We start from the raw sequence: 17,782 nt of genomic DNA, 5'->3' as shown, positions 1-17,782 counted from the left end.
AAGGAGACGCTTACATTCATCACCTCTCTATGTATGGCGATTTGAATGTCCTTGGCATTTGGCGTTCAGTGAATTGAAAGCAATGTTTCTTCCTAACCATGACTAATAATTGTGAGCAGATTTTATGTGCTTTCAAATTCATTAGAGAATTTTTTTTAATGTAATAGGACGTTTGTTGGATAGTGACATATAACTCTTTTTAAACTATTTCTCTAAGGAATCTGGCCCCCTTCATTTGTGGCAGGACTCATCCAGTTAAATTGCTCTGGTGCCCTAATAGACTGTTTCTGTTCTGTTGATGTAAATCTCTTGAGCAGGCCTTTATTTGCACTTCTGCCACGTTTTATATGTTATCTTGGGCAGGCAGCACTTGAGGACCCGGTTGGGCTTCCTGATAAGGATTGTTGTATGGACAGCCCATGTCTCAGAGGCGAATGGTAATTGGTGAGAGCAGTGGCACAATACACAGTTAATCTTGTAACAATATTAACTCACTGTTAGTAAGAGTGATTTGTTGGGAAAGTATCACACGTAGATAGAACAGTATTAATTTATTCTTCAGAGGTTACATGGGGAGAAGCAATACTACCAGGATACCAATATCATCACTGTTTGTTTTTCCTTTTTCTCTCACTCTGCTGAGAATACTGAGAAGAACATTGATTAGTGTCGGTGTTTCTCGTGTGGGGAAACATTCTAGGGTCCAGACTGCAACTATAATAACTGTCGTTTTTATTGTAGACCTAATAACAAAGACACATGATATTGTCCGTAGATCATGTGACTCTGATGCTCTTAAAATTCTCTACACTTTAATTTTAGGGAAAACCAAAAGGTTTTGTCTTCCAAGTGTGAAAACTTTATGGTGTTACGAATCTTCAACCCAAGCAGAACAGAGAGTCCAAGCTTCCCCAAAGTGTAAATGTCTAGGTCCTACCACTTGTTCACTTGCTCATTATTTCTTCCCTCTAACAATTCTTTTAGGAGCTGTATGACAGGAACTATCTTAAAAAGAACTGAGAAGTTCTCGTGAGTCAGAAATGATCCAGACTGTGTGTCGATGCCAGGAGTCCTAGCAATTAAGTATTTGATTGAGGGGAAACCTCCATTTATCCACTTTGAAGAGGATCATCAGGAGGGATTAAAAATTTAGTACTTCAGGCTCATTAAGGGTTAGAGTGGAGTAATTATGTAGCTGGTAACAAATGCTACAGTCTCTACTTGAACAGTAAGATACATTATTTCTTGAGACTTATTGGCCCTCTTCAAGGAGCTTCACAATTTGTAAATGTTGTCTTCTTGGAGAATAAGTTCTGCTGACCCATTATTTTAGATTCCGTGTGCCTTTTTTGTTGTAAAGTGTGCTTTCAGAGAAGGTAATACTCTTAAAGGGATATGGGCTCTGTAGAGTGTCTCCCTGTGGCATAAGCAATGCTTATTGTCTTCATCAGTGAGCCTCTTCATACAGTGCTCAAAAGAGAACACCCTCATACTACATTGACTGTGTTTATTGATGATTGTGCTGCTAGTTTAATTTCCTAATCTTGCAAGTTGAGAAGTAATTAAATGCTCATGAGACATTCTGTTGAGCCTGGTTTGCCATTTTTCATCACCAAAATTTTAAGAAACTTTGTTTTTAAATCAGGAACTCTGTGTTTCTGTTTTTCAAGTCTTCTTATTTGTATAGCACACAGGAACATGTTAATTTCAAAAGAACACACAGTTGGATCTACTTTTAAACTAATTGGAAGAGTTCGTGATCGTTTGTTTTACCTTGAGTTTTATTATTTTTTTTTAATCTGGACATATTATCATAGGATAATCTTTTAATCCCTAACTAAAAGTCTATCCATTCTGGTTTTAGATATGATTCTAATAAACCAGGTAATATTACCATAATTCAGAACTATGAAAACATATACATTACTTACACATACACATTACTTACTAGGTGATTTTACTGCATAAAAATACAGTTCAGAAAAGATACATTAGAACTCCGTGGTGCTCCTAGTGTAGACAGACCATTGTAGTTAAGTTTTTACTTCCATTCCTCTATCTGGAAGCTGTTTGGAAGCAGAGGCTGTGCCTTAGTCATTAGAATCTCAATTGCTCACCCATAGGCCCAGTACGTGGTAAGCTTCCAGTAAATACTACTTTACTTGTATTGACTTTGAAGTGAAACAAAATGCGGAATACCAGCTACAATAGTAGCTCTTGATCCATCCCATAACCTTTCTTGCCCCCCCACTTAAGGTTTGCAAAAAGCAGTTAAACTAATTATAACCATTATAGTTGTAAATCAGACCACACATTTTTAAAAAATTAATTTTTATTGGACTATAGTTGCTTTTTTTTTTTTTTGCAGGAATTTTATGTGTAAACAAATACAGAAAAATAAGCATTAGAGCAACAAAACAATTTTGTATCTTATATATAGAAATTTTAAAGACACTTCACCATCAAGTATGAGGCGAATCTCTGCACTAAAGTTTACCTTCTTACAGAATAATTTCACAGTCTTCTTAGATTTTAAGCCAGAAAAATAAGATTGCCACTGTTAAAGCAACCCGCAAATACTTCTTGCCTGTTCTCACAATTAGTCTACTTTAAACTTATAAAAAGATCTTCCCAAGGAGGAAGGCAATGCACTTAATAGACATGGCTGGGCCTCCCCAGCAAATCCTTGCCCATAGTAGGTACTTTACCATCTGCAGGACTAAAATGGTGGCAACAAACTGGAAGCCAGGAAAAAAGATTACTGTATCTTTGGTGTATTTGCCTGATTCACATGTTATCTTCAGATTCATAAAAAAGGAAGTGTAACAGAACAATAAAGTAAGATTTGTATAAATTAAATAGTATTTAGCTGTAGTACTAAGGAGTTGAGAGAATAAGAAACATGTAACTTAACCAATCCTAAATGACTATTGCCCATTACAACTGAAAAGTGAGACTTCTACTCTTAAGTAGATTGCTACTTTAGAGTGTTTCATTCATGTTTTCCATTTATAATCTTTAAAATTTTTCATAAACTCCTTTAAGAAATCACATAGGATCAGCACAATACTGAATAATGGCCCTCACACCCATAGTGAATGATCTGAGAAAATATTACAATTGAAAGTGGTCTTTTTTTCCTGAGAAAGCCATATTACAAAATGGCACAAGACAATACACATTTTTTCCGCTAGAAAATAAGATGGGAAAATCAGATTTCAATACATTTTGTGAGGAAAATAAGTCCGTCTCTCAAAACTGTGTTCAATCACTGCCAGTTACAATTTTTTTTAGAGGGTGAGAATCAAATTTAAGCATGATCATTGCCACAAGGTGAGAGAATGAACACACATGGTAAACTCTGGTTGGAATTTAAGCAGTTTTTATAGAAAACTGTTTACAAGTGAAGAAACTAAGGCACAGAAAACCTAACCAAGCTCAATTTCAAGGCTAAGTTTAATAGTAAAGGTAGAAACAGAATCTACGGCTCTGATTCTCAGGTCAGAGAGCAATGCATGGTATCTTCCCAAGAGGGAAAAAATTATTTTTTTTGGAGAGTAATGTTAATAAATCATTTAAAAATACATAATAAGAATGTCCTTGAAAATCTTTGGCATATGTGAGTCATTGGAAGCTGAAGATTTTAGATATCCTCTCTCCTACCCCAGTACAAAAAGGGGAGCTAGTTTTTAAATGAATCAAAAAAGATTAATCTCAATTTCAAAGTGACCTGAGTTTTATTCTGCATTGTTAAATCAGTTGGACAGTTTGAGTCCTATGAAACGTAACAGAGGCCACTACACCTCAAAGATTACACATATATGCATTCTGCAATGAGATTTATACGACTTGAACTTACTCCACATTTTCATCAAGTACAAAATTAAATACCTCAGTCTAATTTTTCACTAACCAGTGACTCAAAGATAACAAACTTGATACAGTGGGATGATTAATTGATCTGTAGGATGGTATGAAGTTAGCCCCAAATTCAGGTATTTATTTATCCCAGGTCTTTGTATTGGTTTGAGATTAAATTATGAAATTAGCTCAGATTGGCATTTCTCCCTGTGTGTGTGTTTCTAATCACAAAACTTTTAATCTCATAAAATACGCATTTGTAAGAGCTCAAGTAGGTTTATGTAGTCATAATATAGTAGCACAGAACATGCCATGTAAAAGTAAAAAATAAAATTATTTTCAAGTTTCTTTGTTTCTAAAGTGCTCTATGTGCAGTATTAAACCAACTTTCAGATTATAGAAATCCGCTATGATGACTAGTAGCAGTTTTAGAAAAGATCAGCAGTTAAATAAGAATAATTTTTTAAAGTATGAATACATAGATTAAAAGATGTTGTGTTAGTTTCTACTGTAAAGCAGTAGACCACACATTTCATTAAAAATTGACATAGACACTTCTTTGACAGGCCTGTTTCATTCAAAGAAATGAAAACTAGCATTGTATCTAGAACAGCAAAATCACTTGAATTTTCACTTCTCAACTTGATATCACAAAGATAAAAATACACACCTGTAGTCTTCATCCCAGTCTAGTAACTGGGCTGAAAAAAGGTCCATTTAGTTAAGTAGCCAAATTGGTTGTTGGAGTTATTTTATGTACTAGGTGACAATATTGCTGATTGATTTTTTTCATTTTTATAATCATTTATTCTGTGAATTTTTCTCCCTAAGGCGGTGAACTGAAAAAGTGACATCTTTTCTGCCATTGATAAGCATTATGAGTAGAAATCAATAGTTAAATTGACCCAATAAAAGATGCCTGGGACCTACTTTTGAGATGATAACATCAGAAACCAACGTATATAGACTCTAACAAGGCTCAGAAGCATCCTTTGCTTTTGTTTTGCATACGTATTAAGTAGCACCAGGCTTCCCTGATAGCTCAGTTGGTCAAGAATCCGCCTGCAATGCAGGAGACCCTGGTTCGATTCCTGGACTGGGAAGATCCCCTGGAGAAGGGAAATGCTACCCACTCCAGGGTTCTGGCCTGGAAAATTTCACGGACTGTGTAGTCCACGGGGTCGCAAAGAGTTGGACACAACTGAGCAACTTTCACTTTCTTTCAAGTAACGTAAGACAGTGCTCATGAATTGCATCCTTTTTTTCCTAGAGAGTCTGTATAAGCCAGGATTCTGTTCATTAATAGATAGGCTGCAGTCCATACCATGTGCCAAAAACAGGTATATACTTGCTTAAAGTTTGCTAGATGTTTGTAACACATTAGTGTAGAATTTATCTTTTTTACTTTGCCAATCACCAGCTGCTTTTCTTTGGCATTGTATTCATATTCTGTGTGAAAAATAGATTTTATATTTCACTTGTAATTTATCTAGATATATTTATTTATTGGACACTTGTGAAGTGATAAAGGAACTTTATAAGGAGAAAGGATCAATATATTAATATTAATAATTCTAACTCCCTTCATATACAAATGCAAAATTGATCTAACTGTGCTTATTCGGTCAGTGCTGTTGTTAAATGGATAACCTGAAGGAATATTTTCAAATCAATGGTGTACATAACACTAATATTAATAATTGGAACTCCTTTTCTACATATATCTGTATGTTCTTTAAATATAGATAAGATACATCTAGATCTGTGAGTAATTGGCTTTTTTTCCTCCTTTCTTCTGATCAGTGTCATTCTGCCCCTTTTATACGATAGGTAATTTGTAAAGCAGATGGTATGCAAAAACAATCCCCCTCTTCTTTTTTTGGTTGTAATGACTGTTGCTGACCAAAATCAAGTAATTTCTCTAAACCATGCTTTCACTTTTATGCTTCTCTAGTCAGAAATAAATCATCTTGTGTGCTCCCTGAGGGAAGAATAGTTTAGCAGGGAATCACTTAATAATCACTGTTCATTAATCACATAGAAAGAATCCTTTTTTTAATGTCAACTCTGTCATTCATATAAAATGTATATTTCCTTGAATTACTTGTTCATTCTCATTGCTTTTCATACATTTCATTATACTCCTTGTGTGAAGTCGCTCAGTCATGTCCGACTCTTTGTGACCCCATGGACTATAGCCTACCAGGTTCCTCCATCCATGGGATTTTCCAAGCAAGAATACTGGAGTAGGTTGCCATTTTCTTCTCCAGGAGATCTTCCCGACCCAGGGATTGAACCCAGGTCTCCCGCATTGTAGGCAGACGCTTTACCGTCTGAGCCACCAGGGAAGCTCTTAGGAGCTCATTAATTTCAACTCTAAATTGAATGTTGCTTATGTACAGAGTCTGTGAATAACAAGAGATAGCAGTGGCACCTTTTCTTTGATTTACTTGTTATCTTCTGATCAAATGAATAGCCTGTTGATTCAGCTCTCTCCCTGCATAGCTTGTTGAAGGCTGCAGGGAGTGGTATGGTGGAGTTGGCTTACTTAAGACCTCTTCCTAACTCCAGGTTAAGTGACGTCATATTGGCAGCCTAGACTTGGCCATGGTGGGAGGATTTACACTGTGGAAATTGGCAAATGCTACAACTCCCTCCTCAGAAAGCCACTTATTAAACACTTAGCAGCACCCACTGGTTATAGAATTATCTCTTCTTTTTTGAACAATTGTTGGACCATGTGGAATAGCCGTGTAGAATTTTCTTTCCAGATATCTTCTTTCTCTGCTGTTTTATTTCTTTCCAGATACTTTCTTTCTATCCCACTTGCCAGTGAAGTAACTGAGCAAATTACTTATGCTTTCTGTGTCCTGGTGTCCTTATCTGTAGGAGAGGGATAATAATGGTACCTGCCTTGGGATGGATATGATGTTGAATAAGAAATATACTTTTCTCAGTCTAATAGCAAAATGCTTGATGTACAATGAACACACAAGTAGCATTACTGTTTACCTCTCTGTACTTTAATTAATAGGTATTTATTGATTCTTTACTAAGTACTTAATATTTTGCTTAGTTCAGTGGGTCATTGATCAAGACTCAGTGCCTCTAACCATGAGTATTAGCCTTCGTGCTCTATGGTTAAAGCCTTCCTTTTTTGCTGTCCCAACCCAATGTCTTCTCTTTCTTTTTTTCTGTTTTTCTTCTCAGTGCTTTTTTCTTCTTGTATGAGTTTTGCAAACTTTCTTCATACTTAGATTCAGTTTATACATGACCCCTTTCTAAGAAGCTTCTCCTCAAACCCGCCCTGGTCATGCTATTGTCCTGCCTTCTTATTTCTGTAATGCACCCAGTTCATTTCTCCATCACTGTCTTCGGCACATGAATTCTAATTACATGCATCTTCCTCCCTCTCTGGATTTCAGTGCATGACATGTGACCTACCACCTTCGTGTTTTTGTCACTTAGTGAAATACTTGTTACGTAATAGACTCCATCGAAAAGAATGTCTGAATGGTTGTTGGTTGAAGGAATACGAGACTTTGCTCCTAAAGACCTTATTACTTGGTTGAAGAGATGCTAGTATACCCATGTGACATGAAGGTGAACAAGAAAGCATTTTATAATGATATTTATATTTGTTTGAAAGTGAAAGTCGCTCAGTCGTGTCTGACTCTTTGTGACCCCAGGGATGGAAATTAAGTTTATAATTTATTTTCATATATACATTTTCCTGAAGTAGGAAAGGTCATTTACTTCCCTGTTACATACAGATTTTTATGTTCCCAAATATAAATGAATTGAGTTAGGTCAGTCAGGTCAGTCAGGTCAAGTTTTAAGAAGCAGCACCTAGCTTGTCAACCATGTTTTGCTTTTGTTCTATTTCTGAATCAGAAATACAGAAGAAGGTTTGGTTATTCTTATAGGCAATACTTTGTTTTCATTTTCTTTCCCTTCTTTGGGAAGCTTTAAGAAATTACTATGGTATTATCCTCCAATTAAAAAAATAAAAATCTAAAAAATTAGAGAAACACAAAAACAAAAAATTTGTATAGTGATATTTAAGCATATACAGAATTAGAGAAATATTGTAACACCTCCTGTGTATATATCAATCAGTATTTTGTATGCATGCATCCATGTGAACATTTTTTGTTTAATTTATTACCTTCCAGGTACCTTTTGTCCCTGGCGTCTTTTTTTATGTTCCCCTGATATCTTTTAAAACAAATCTCAGACATTCTTATCAGTTTACTTATATGTATGTAGGAACTTTATGTATTAATAACTTGTTTTAAATATAACATTTACGAATCTATCAATATTGATAATAATTTCATTGTATCACTTAATTCCCAGTTTACATTCAACATTTTCCCAATTATCACAACACATCTTTTTACAAATAGATCGCTCAGATGACCATCTAAAAAATACCTATCTAGATTTTATGTCTTTCAAGATTCTTTTCATCTATGATAATTCCTGCTCCTTTTCCCCTTCATGCTTTATTTGTTGAGAAAAATCAGGTCATTGTCCTAGAGAATATTTGAGATTCTGAATTTAGCTAATTGCTTCCCAATAGTATCATTTAGCTTGTTCTCCCATCACCCTTATTTTCTGTAGACTAGAAATTAAAACTAGAATTGAATTTGATTTTAATGCTACTGCTTATTATTTGGTAAGAATATTTCCCACCTGGTGCTGTGTACTTCCAGTTGCATCCCATCAGGAGGGAATAAATTCATTTCTCTCCACTTTTAATGATGTTAAAATCTATCAGTAAGTTCAGGTAAACTTGGGCCAGTTCCTATAAAGTTCTCCATCAGATCTAGATCCAGTGGTTTCACTCCACTGCTGAGCTTTTTCATAGCACCATGATTTTGTTAGGGATTGTAAAGCAGTGACTTTTAATTATATTATTCTTGCTGCATTTATTACCTGAAATTTTTCTATGAAGGGCTTTGCCATAGTATCTAGTTGGCAGTTCCATAATACAATTTATAGCAAAAGATGATGGAGAAAGAAATGGCAACCCACTCCAGTATTCTTGCCTAGAGAATCCTGTGGACAGAGGAGCTGGTGGGCTGCTGTCCATAGGGTCGAATGGAGTCGGACACGACTGAAGCGACTTAGCATGCATGCATGCATTGGAGAAGGAAATGGCAACCCACTCCAGTGTTCTTGCCTGGAGAATCCCAGGGATGGAGGAGCCTGGTGGGCTGCCATCTGTGGGGTCACACAGAGTCAGACACAACTGAAGTGGCTTAATAGCAGCAGCAGCAAAAGATGGAGAAATGCATGATTTTTTATTTACCAATATTCAGAATCAGACATTAACTTCTAATAATAAAGTGAAATATAGTTATAGTCAAAGTATTCTAACACATTTTTACAAAATTTCCCTTATGGAAGTTCTTTGATTTTTTTTTTTTTTTGGATGAATGCATTTTGATAACATTACTTCTCATGGAAAGTTCCCTTTCCTTTCTGTTTACTGTAAATATACTGCTATCTGATTGAGTCTGTTCTCTCAAAAGTTATTTGTTGCTCATCCTTTTTTTTTTGGTAAGCACCTGGTTAGGCTAGACTTAGAATGTAGACATTGGCCCAGCTTTTTCACAGAATATATAGTTTGGGTTTGTTTCCTATTCATAATATGATGTGATTAAAAAAAAACAAATGTGTCTATGAATCTGTTTTTGCTTACTCTCATATTTGGTGTCCTGTATTACACATTTTTAACAAACAATATTTTTAGTTGATTTTAGAGACCCTGGCCCTAGTCTCTGAAATAAAAACAGTAAAGAGATTTGAAAGTTGTTACTGCTGACCCAAAGAAAAATTAAGTATCTGCATATTGGGCACTCTATGTGACAAAAGAGGAAGTTTTTATTTTTATTATTTGGAAAGGTAAGAAGAGGGAATAATGAGACCTCCATAAGACAAAAGACAAAAATTAATGCTTAAGATCCTGTGCTGTCTTAACATAAGCAAGTATTTGAACTTAGTTTGACTTCTGTATTCAGGAACCGAGGGTGACATTTTATGGATGTCTTTATCTCCTATAATTAAAATATGTTTTGTCAGGATTTTTTTTTAAGGTGTTTTGGATTTTAGAAAACATATATCTAAATGTTTGTGAACATCTTGTATGAATAGCCCGTGTAAATGGTACTAGTAAGACCCTCCTTTCTCTACAGGATTTGTGTTTCAGTTCAGTTCAGTTCAGTTCAGTCACTCAGTCGTGTCTGACTCTTTGCGACCCCATGAATTGCAGCACGCCAGGCCTCCCTGTCCATCACCAACCATCACCAACTCCCAGAGTTCACCCAAACTCATGTCCATCGAATCGGTGATGTCATCCAGCCATCTCATCCTCTGTTGTCGCCTTCTTCTCCTGCCCCTAATCCCTCCCAACATCAGAGTCTTTTCCAATGAGTCAACTCTTCGCATAAGGTGGCCAAAGGATTGGAGTTACAGCTTCAGTATCAGTCCTTCCAATGAACACCCAGGACTGATCTCCTTTAGGATGGACTGGTTGGATCTCCTTGCAGCCCAAGGGACTCTCAAGAGTCTTCTCCAACACCACAGTTCAAAAGCATCAATTCTTCAGCACTCAGCTTTCTTCACAGTCCAACTCTCACATCCATACATGACCACTGGAAAAATCATAGCCTTGACTAGACGGACCTTTGTTGGCACAGTAATGTCTCTGCTTTTGAATATGCTGTCTAGATTGGTCATAACTTTTCCTTCCAAGGAGGAAGAGTCTTTTAATTTCATGGCTGCAGTCGCCATCTGCAGTGATTTTGGAGCCCCTCAACATAAGCCTGACACTGTTTCCACTGTTTCCCCATCTATTTCCCATGAAGTGATGGGACCAGATGCCGTATCTTAGTTTTCTGAATGTTGAGCTTTAAGCCAGCTTTTTCACTCTCCTCTTTCACTTTCATCAAGAGGCTTTTTAGTAGCTCTTCACTTTCTGCCATAAGGGTGGTATCATCTGCATATCTGAGGTTATTGATATTTCTCCCAGCAATCTTGATTCCAGCTTGTGCTTCTTCCAGTCCAGCGTTTCTCATGATGTACTCTGCAGAGAAGTTAAATAATCAGGGTGACAATATACAGCCTTGACAGACTCCTTTTCCTATTTGGAACCAGTCTGTTGTTCCATGTCCAGTTCTAACTGTTGCTTCCTGACCTGCATATAGGTTTCTCAAGAGGCAGGTCAGGTGGTCTGGTATTCCCATCTCTTGAGGGCACAATTGCACTCATCTCACACGCTAGTAGGAGAAGGCAATGGCACCCCACTCCAGCACTCTTGCCTGGAGAATCCCATGGACAGAGGAGCCTGGTGGGCCTCGGTCCATGGGGTTGCTAAGAGTCGGACACGACTGAGCAACTTCACTTTCACTTTTCACCTTCTTACATTGGAGAAGGAAATGGCAACCCACTCCAGTGTTCTTGCCTGGAGAATCCCAGGGACGGGGGAGCCTGGTGGGCTGCCATCTATGGGGTCGCACAGAGTCGGGCACGACTGACGCGACTTAGCAGCAGCAGCAGCACACGCTAGTAAAGTAATGCTCAAAATTCTCCAAGCCAGGCTTCAGCAATACTTGAACCTTGAACTTCCAGTTGTTCAAGCTGGTTTTAGAAAAGGCAGAGGAACCAGAGATCAAATTGCCAACATCTACTGGATTTGTGTTTAGGAGATAGCAAATACAATATCATGTTAAATTCACCAGAAAAATGTATTCTGCAAATCTGAGGTTATAATTTATATTGTTTTGCTAGACATGTGCTGTTAATGTTGTAAATTTTGGGTATTATTTAAATAACCATTGTAATTCCAAAGTCTTCTCAGATATTTTCTCTGGAATAGAAACTCTTTTATTCATGTTCGGATAGTATGAAATAGCTTTATGATTAATTGAAATTCGAGTAAAAGGCAGATTCCTGGAATATCATTGAAAATACTTTTTTGCAATTGAAAATCAGGAAGATAGAGAAATTTTACAGTTGGCTTATAAGTCTGTGCTAACATGTTTTATGATGTATAATGTTGCAGAGAAGTGCTGAGAGGCAAGAGATGTTTAAAAGCAGTAGTATTAGGTTTGCTTTGCTAGCACCTTATCAGGAAATTTGAGAGGCAAAAAACTAAACCCTTTAATTGTGGTATCTGGTAACTGAGGATTAAGCTGAATTTAACTTTGAAGATAAGAATTGATATTTATGTTATGTCAGTGGAAACAATAGCTGTATTTTTGACTTGAGGAAATTGCTTAATCTAAATAGCATGAAAGTTGACCCAGAAGTGTACTCATCCATAAATATTGACTGTTTGAATCTGTTGAAAACCGGAAGGCTAACGTCAAGGATACAGTAGTAAACTTCTAAAAGGAGTTGGTGAAAAGTAAATGTTATGCAGCACAAAAAGAATACCAGGGGGAAAATTGACAGAGAAGAATAACAGGAAGATTAGTCATTTCTGGAAGGAAAAAAAGGTGGGGAATGGGGGAAAAAGTATTTTAAACAGGAAGGGGGAACTGGAAGTACCAGTGCTAACAGACAGACAGGAGTTCATTACAGGGCAGAACTGGACTTTCAAAAAAAGGAATAATACTGGTCAAATTTAGTTACAACATATAATGTTTATGTCAATAGCAAACAAAAATAAAATGGAGACATTTTTCTGTTACGGATTCAGAGAAATAAAAGAAATGATGTTGAAATAAAAGAGCGATATTTACTCCTTGGCCAAACTGACCTGGCTTAAGTCACATATTAATGTTCAAGTGCATAAAGAAAACAGATTTCTTTTAAAACAGGCAAACATTCTACTGTTTTCAAGTGTTAGGTAAAACAAAAACATTCTGGATGTCTTAAAATAAGTGTGCTACTCGGTTTGAAATGATTTTCACTTATTGTTTACGTATCTGACAACAGAAGAGTTAACAATCTCCAAATACTTTAAGAACTGCTTCTATAAATTCTCAAAAATATAAATTTAACTCTATATATCAGATGAAGTATATATGTGTAACAGTCCCTATAACAGAAAACAAGAAAGTTAACATCACAAGTGGTATGTGTGTTGGTAGAATCCTATTAATCCTTCATTTCTGTTAGGGAACAGGTTTTGCTGGACACGTTTTCCAATCTCTCTGAATGTTCACATCTGTCAAAGGGTAATAATAATATATCTGCCTCCAAGGTGTGTAATAAGGATTAGATGAACTGGTAGACACAGACCTGGAAGTGGCATTTTGTCTTTCTACTTTTAATCCGATATCCAGATATTGAAACACAGGCTTGTATGACACATTTCCAACTAACCAACATGGGAAGATGCATCATTGTAGTAGAAGCTCTTATTGATGCCTTGATGCTTAAAATGTCATATGCTAGGTTACATATGTATCCTTACTTGACATATAAAACTGTACTTCTGTTGGTCATCCCTCAGTAACTACAGTAAACAGTAAATTACATAAAAAGTAGTTTTCAAGAAAGTAGATATCTCTAAGGTTACATAATCACAGCATCAGGACAAAATTTGTGTATTCATCTATTTAGAAAAAATATAAATGCAGAAAGTGGCTTATGTATATTGAAATAAAGATATCAAATTTTAAAAGGTTATCTAACTAATGTAACTTTAGAGACCCAAGACTACTGTTATTTTAGGTAACCACGTGGGACATATTCTATATCACTTCATTTATAGAAATATGATATGTAGTCAGGTAAGCATTTCCTGTTGATTTTATGATAAGTTGCAATGCTTTCATGACTCAGGTACACACACTTCCTGAGATAAAGTCTGATTCCAGCCCAGAATAACCAGTTTGCACGAACACCAAATACTACTAAAAAGTTCTCTCTCTTTCTCCCTCTCTCGCTTTCTCCCCCTTTCTAACCTTACCCACATCCAGACAGACACTCTTTCCATATACACACACACCCAGCCTCCCAGGCATAATTTCGTAGGAAATGTTTATTTTCCCAACTACAGAAAACAAACCTTATCTCAAACACTGAAAGTCCTTCCTTTTCCTGGTTTGGAAACACTAAGTCATACTTGGGGATTTTCTTTAGCCAGCATTTAGGTTTATTTCAAGCTTAAAAAGTTGTGAGGACAAAATGACTCAGAAATTTGTAATGCGCAATTAAAGCTTTTCACTTTTAGGTCACCAGTACATATCTAGCTGACTTGTGTTAGTTAAGGATTGATTACAGTTGGTACGTTGTTTAATTTCCAGAAGAAGCTGGGAAGCTCACTGCAGCTTTTCCTGTTTTGATCTGTGTACGGGCTAGAGTTGGTGCTTATTAATATATTTCTTTGCAGATAAAGCCAAGTTCACAGAATTAAATAAAAGAGTCGACCTAGTAGGAGTTGATGAGTAAGAAGCTATTAATTTAGTTATCCACAAACATATATTTATTGTCTGACACCTCAGAATCATATTTCTAAGTTTTTAATTGCAATCACTGACAGCAAGAAGTAAGAACTGTAACTTCAATAGATAAGACAAAGATTCAGAATGACTATATACATATATAAAATATATTTATGTATATTCATATGAAATACAGATGACTGCATCAATGAGTCATGATCTTCCTAGTCTGTCACTCAGTAGTGCCAAAGTCATAAAATCATTTGTTGTGTTCTGTCTATGTAAAAGCCCATGGAATTATTTTATTTTTTCCCACCCAAAAAAATTCCAGAATCTATTTCTAAAAATCTTGAATAACTTGTTTTAATTCGGTGTTAACATTGGACATTGAGATAAGTTTAAATCTTGTTGTCAGCAAAGAGAAAAATCAAGCTTATGTGGACACAGTCTATACTTCCAATTCCTAAGGATTTCTGCAGAGAAGGTAGTTGTCTAGAAATACGGTAAAGAATTGTCATCTTCCTTCTGTGGAAACTTTTGATTGTAAAAATAATGGAGAGTAAGTAGGCTCTAATGCATCACCCCAGGCTGTGCCACATAGGTATGTAAATTTCTTCCTGCTAAATGCCACCAAATGGCTGCATTGCTTACAGCTGGTGGCTAAATTCTGACACAGGGTAGATACCTTTACCATAAGTATATTTTTTCTCTGAAGTTTTCATGGATTCTTATGGTAATTTATATCAGGTTAAAGCCATAAAAAGCTAAAGTTGGCCAAAATTTGTCCAGAGAGTTAGACTTGCTGCCAAATTAATTGCTTGGTCTCAGTATTCTTATTGGTTTCTCAGACTTACACATGGCTCCCTAGATGCTTGATTTGAGCTGTCTGACATTCCCCAGATGGCTTTGTGTCTTTAAGAGCTAATTTAAAGAAGGTCATTTCAGCTGCTAAATATTCAAGGAAGTATCCTGGTCTAAGGTTGGTTGCAGCCGGTGTCTCAAGGGATGAACCTTGGATTTCTGAAGCTTTCTCTGAGCTCACAGTTATTGTCTTGGCCCTACACATGATCACATTTATTTGCCAAAGATGGGAATAAAAATAAATATGACTCTCAGCAGTGGTAATCCCCCCAAAAAGAATGACTGACACTGTGAGGATAATAATGTTACTACTCTGTTACTGCCTCTGAAGATATGATACATTGGAATAAAGTATGAAACTGAGTTTGTCCTTTTTAAAATCTGAGAATAAAACACTTGTAAATTCCTTAAATTAGTAAGCATCATTAAGAAAAATGATAGAATTGTGTATTGTGTAAGCTTATCTACTTGTTAGTTGCTCAGTCGTATCCAACTCTTTGTGACCCTGTGGGCTGTAGCCTGCCAGGCTCCTCTGTCCATGGAATTCTCCAGTCAAGAATACTGGATTGGGTAGCCATTCTCTTCTCCAGGGGATCTTCCCAACCCAGGGATCGAACCTGGGTCTCCTGCATTGCAGGCAGATTCTTTACCATCTGAGTCACCAGGGTATATGACATTATGTACTTCATACCTATGTTTTTGAAAAGGAGCAGGGGTAGATGATCCTTCTCCCACCAGGGTTCTGGCCAGAGCTGACGTTTCTTATCTCCTTTATTTAAGAATCTAACATGTAATCAGCTTTCAGGAGGCAATAGAGGGTAGGCGTAGGCACAAAACCACTTCAGGAACTACATTCCCTGAAACCAGAGTTTACATTTGCTGTTTACAATTCCTATGACCTTTGGCAATGTCCTTAACATTCATACCCCCCTAAATAGGAACATATTTACCTTATTGAGTTGTTTTGAATCTTGAAGAAGTAGAGGACTTACGAAATTCTAGAGCACACAATAAGTACCATATACATATGATCTGTTTACCTAAACTTTGTAAACCAGAACTGATACTGCAGTTTTCACAACATGTTTAAGAGCTCCTGGCCTGGAACTATGTATAACCTGGATTCAGTGATCATTTTTGAGCCCTGTGACCTTAAACATGTGACATAACTTGACTGAGCCTCAGTTTTCTCATTTGCAAAATGGGGCAGTAATAATATCTGATTTTGTTGCTGCGAAGATTAAATGGAATAACACATGTAAAGTAATGAGTGCCTGGCACTTCTTGGGTATGTGGTATGTGTTAATTACTGTTCTGATTTTTACTTTGGTGTTTAAGTGAACATGTGAAGTATTGATACATGAGCAACATGTATGTATCTGTGTATGTAGGGTTTCATACAGGTTTCACACATCAGAATCTGTGTATGTAGGGTTTCAGTTTTGCTAATGAGAATTATTGTTATTTACTATGCAGAGAATAAATGTGTCAGTGTTTATAATTATTTTCTAATAAGTAACATTTACTTGTTAGGAGAATAATAGTAATGTGTTTTTCACTTACCCTTTGTTAGACTATTTAGATTTTTTTTTAAATCTTAATTTTTTTTTTTTATCTGTGAGATTTGAGCTCTGGATAAATTAGTTAAATAAAGTAAATGTTTTGTTAGTGATTTACCTTCTATGTCCAGACATATTCTAGCCACTCGTTAAGTTGAGTGCCACTGGGAGGAAAAGCAACTCATCAATAACATAAAAATGGGAATGAAAGAGAGAAGCAGAGAAGACATTGCTTCTTCTGTAAAATAAAGTTCATGAGTCCTGATATTTCCCCATCTGTCGGGAGTGTTGTAAAGATTATGAAAACATAAGCGTTTGTAAAATGTAATTTTATGCCAGAAAGGCAAATAGAGTATTATGAAAGAAATGACCAAAGTTGCATGATGACATTCATTTCATATGGTAACATCCTTTTTTTCATTAACAGGAGATGTTAGGGCAAAGTACCTGCTTCTTAGGAGTGGGAAAAGTAAACAAAAATTGAACAAAGATTCATCAAGTCTTCTTTGTGATAAAGTAAATCTTTAAAACTGTGTTTTCCATAGAATTAAAAATGTGGAATTTCATAGTAAAAGTATATTTATCACCTTGTTTGGGGAGCAGATTTTAAGCACGATCACAGGAAAACACCTGTTTTGACACTCTGTGGGGAAGGCGCAAACATACGGGCAAACTCTGTCTAGGTGTAGAGTAAACAAGAATGCTTTGGCTAGCATCCTGCAAGGAGTCGGGTCTAAATGGTCTGCTCCAGCTTCTGCTGCTGCTGCTGCTGCTAATATTGCTGGGAAGGACAAGTGGCTGACCTGGCATATCCTTTACTCTTGGTGCTGCCCCAGTCACTCAGGAAATGTTGTTTAAGGGAACCTCCTGGATCCTTTTCATGGCACCATGGCAAGAAGAAGCAGTATCTTATCTATTGAAGATAAAGCATGGAATTGGCTAATGGATGCTGGTGAGTGAATAAGGCAAGTGGGGAGCCAGTTTACTAAGATACCTTTTGGGCAGACCCGCTCTCTTGAGGACTGAGGTGGCGTCCCTGGGAAAATGGCATCTATAGTCTGAATCTCAGAACTTTGTTTTAGAAAGAAATCATAGTTT

At 36.4% G+C, this 17,782-nt stretch overlaps 1 protein-coding gene across 26 annotated transcripts in view; it reads left to right on the top strand.

The window, feature by feature from the left end:
• MBNL1 (muscleblind like splicing regulator 1) overlaps positions 1–17,782 on the top strand; it is a 222,293-nt gene that overhangs the window by 83,721 nt on the left and 120,790 nt on the right. Inside the window, exon 1 of one of the 26 annotated variants that reach the window (XM_027543403.1) lies at positions 17,544–17,636. The exons of the other annotated variants lie outside the window; for them this stretch is intronic. Coding sequence (XP_027399204.1) covers positions 17,631–17,636 — 6 coding nt within the window. The 5' untranslated portion in view covers positions 17,544–17,630. Of the gene's footprint in view, positions 1–17,543; positions 17,637–17,782 lie in introns of those variants that run through there. 26 annotated transcript variants of the gene reach the window in all.

The sequence above is a fragment of the Bos indicus x Bos taurus genome, chromosome 1 (genome assembly GCF_003369695.1).
Source record: "Bos indicus x Bos taurus breed Angus x Brahman F1 hybrid chromosome 1, Bos_hybrid_MaternalHap_v2.0, whole genome shotgun sequence".
In the NCBI taxonomy this organism is placed as follows: Eukaryota; Metazoa; Chordata; class Mammalia; order Artiodactyla; family Bovidae; genus Bos; species Bos indicus x Bos taurus.
The sequence above is the reverse complement of the archived record's forward strand: the minus strand, read 5'-3'. Positions and strand labels throughout refer to the sequence as shown.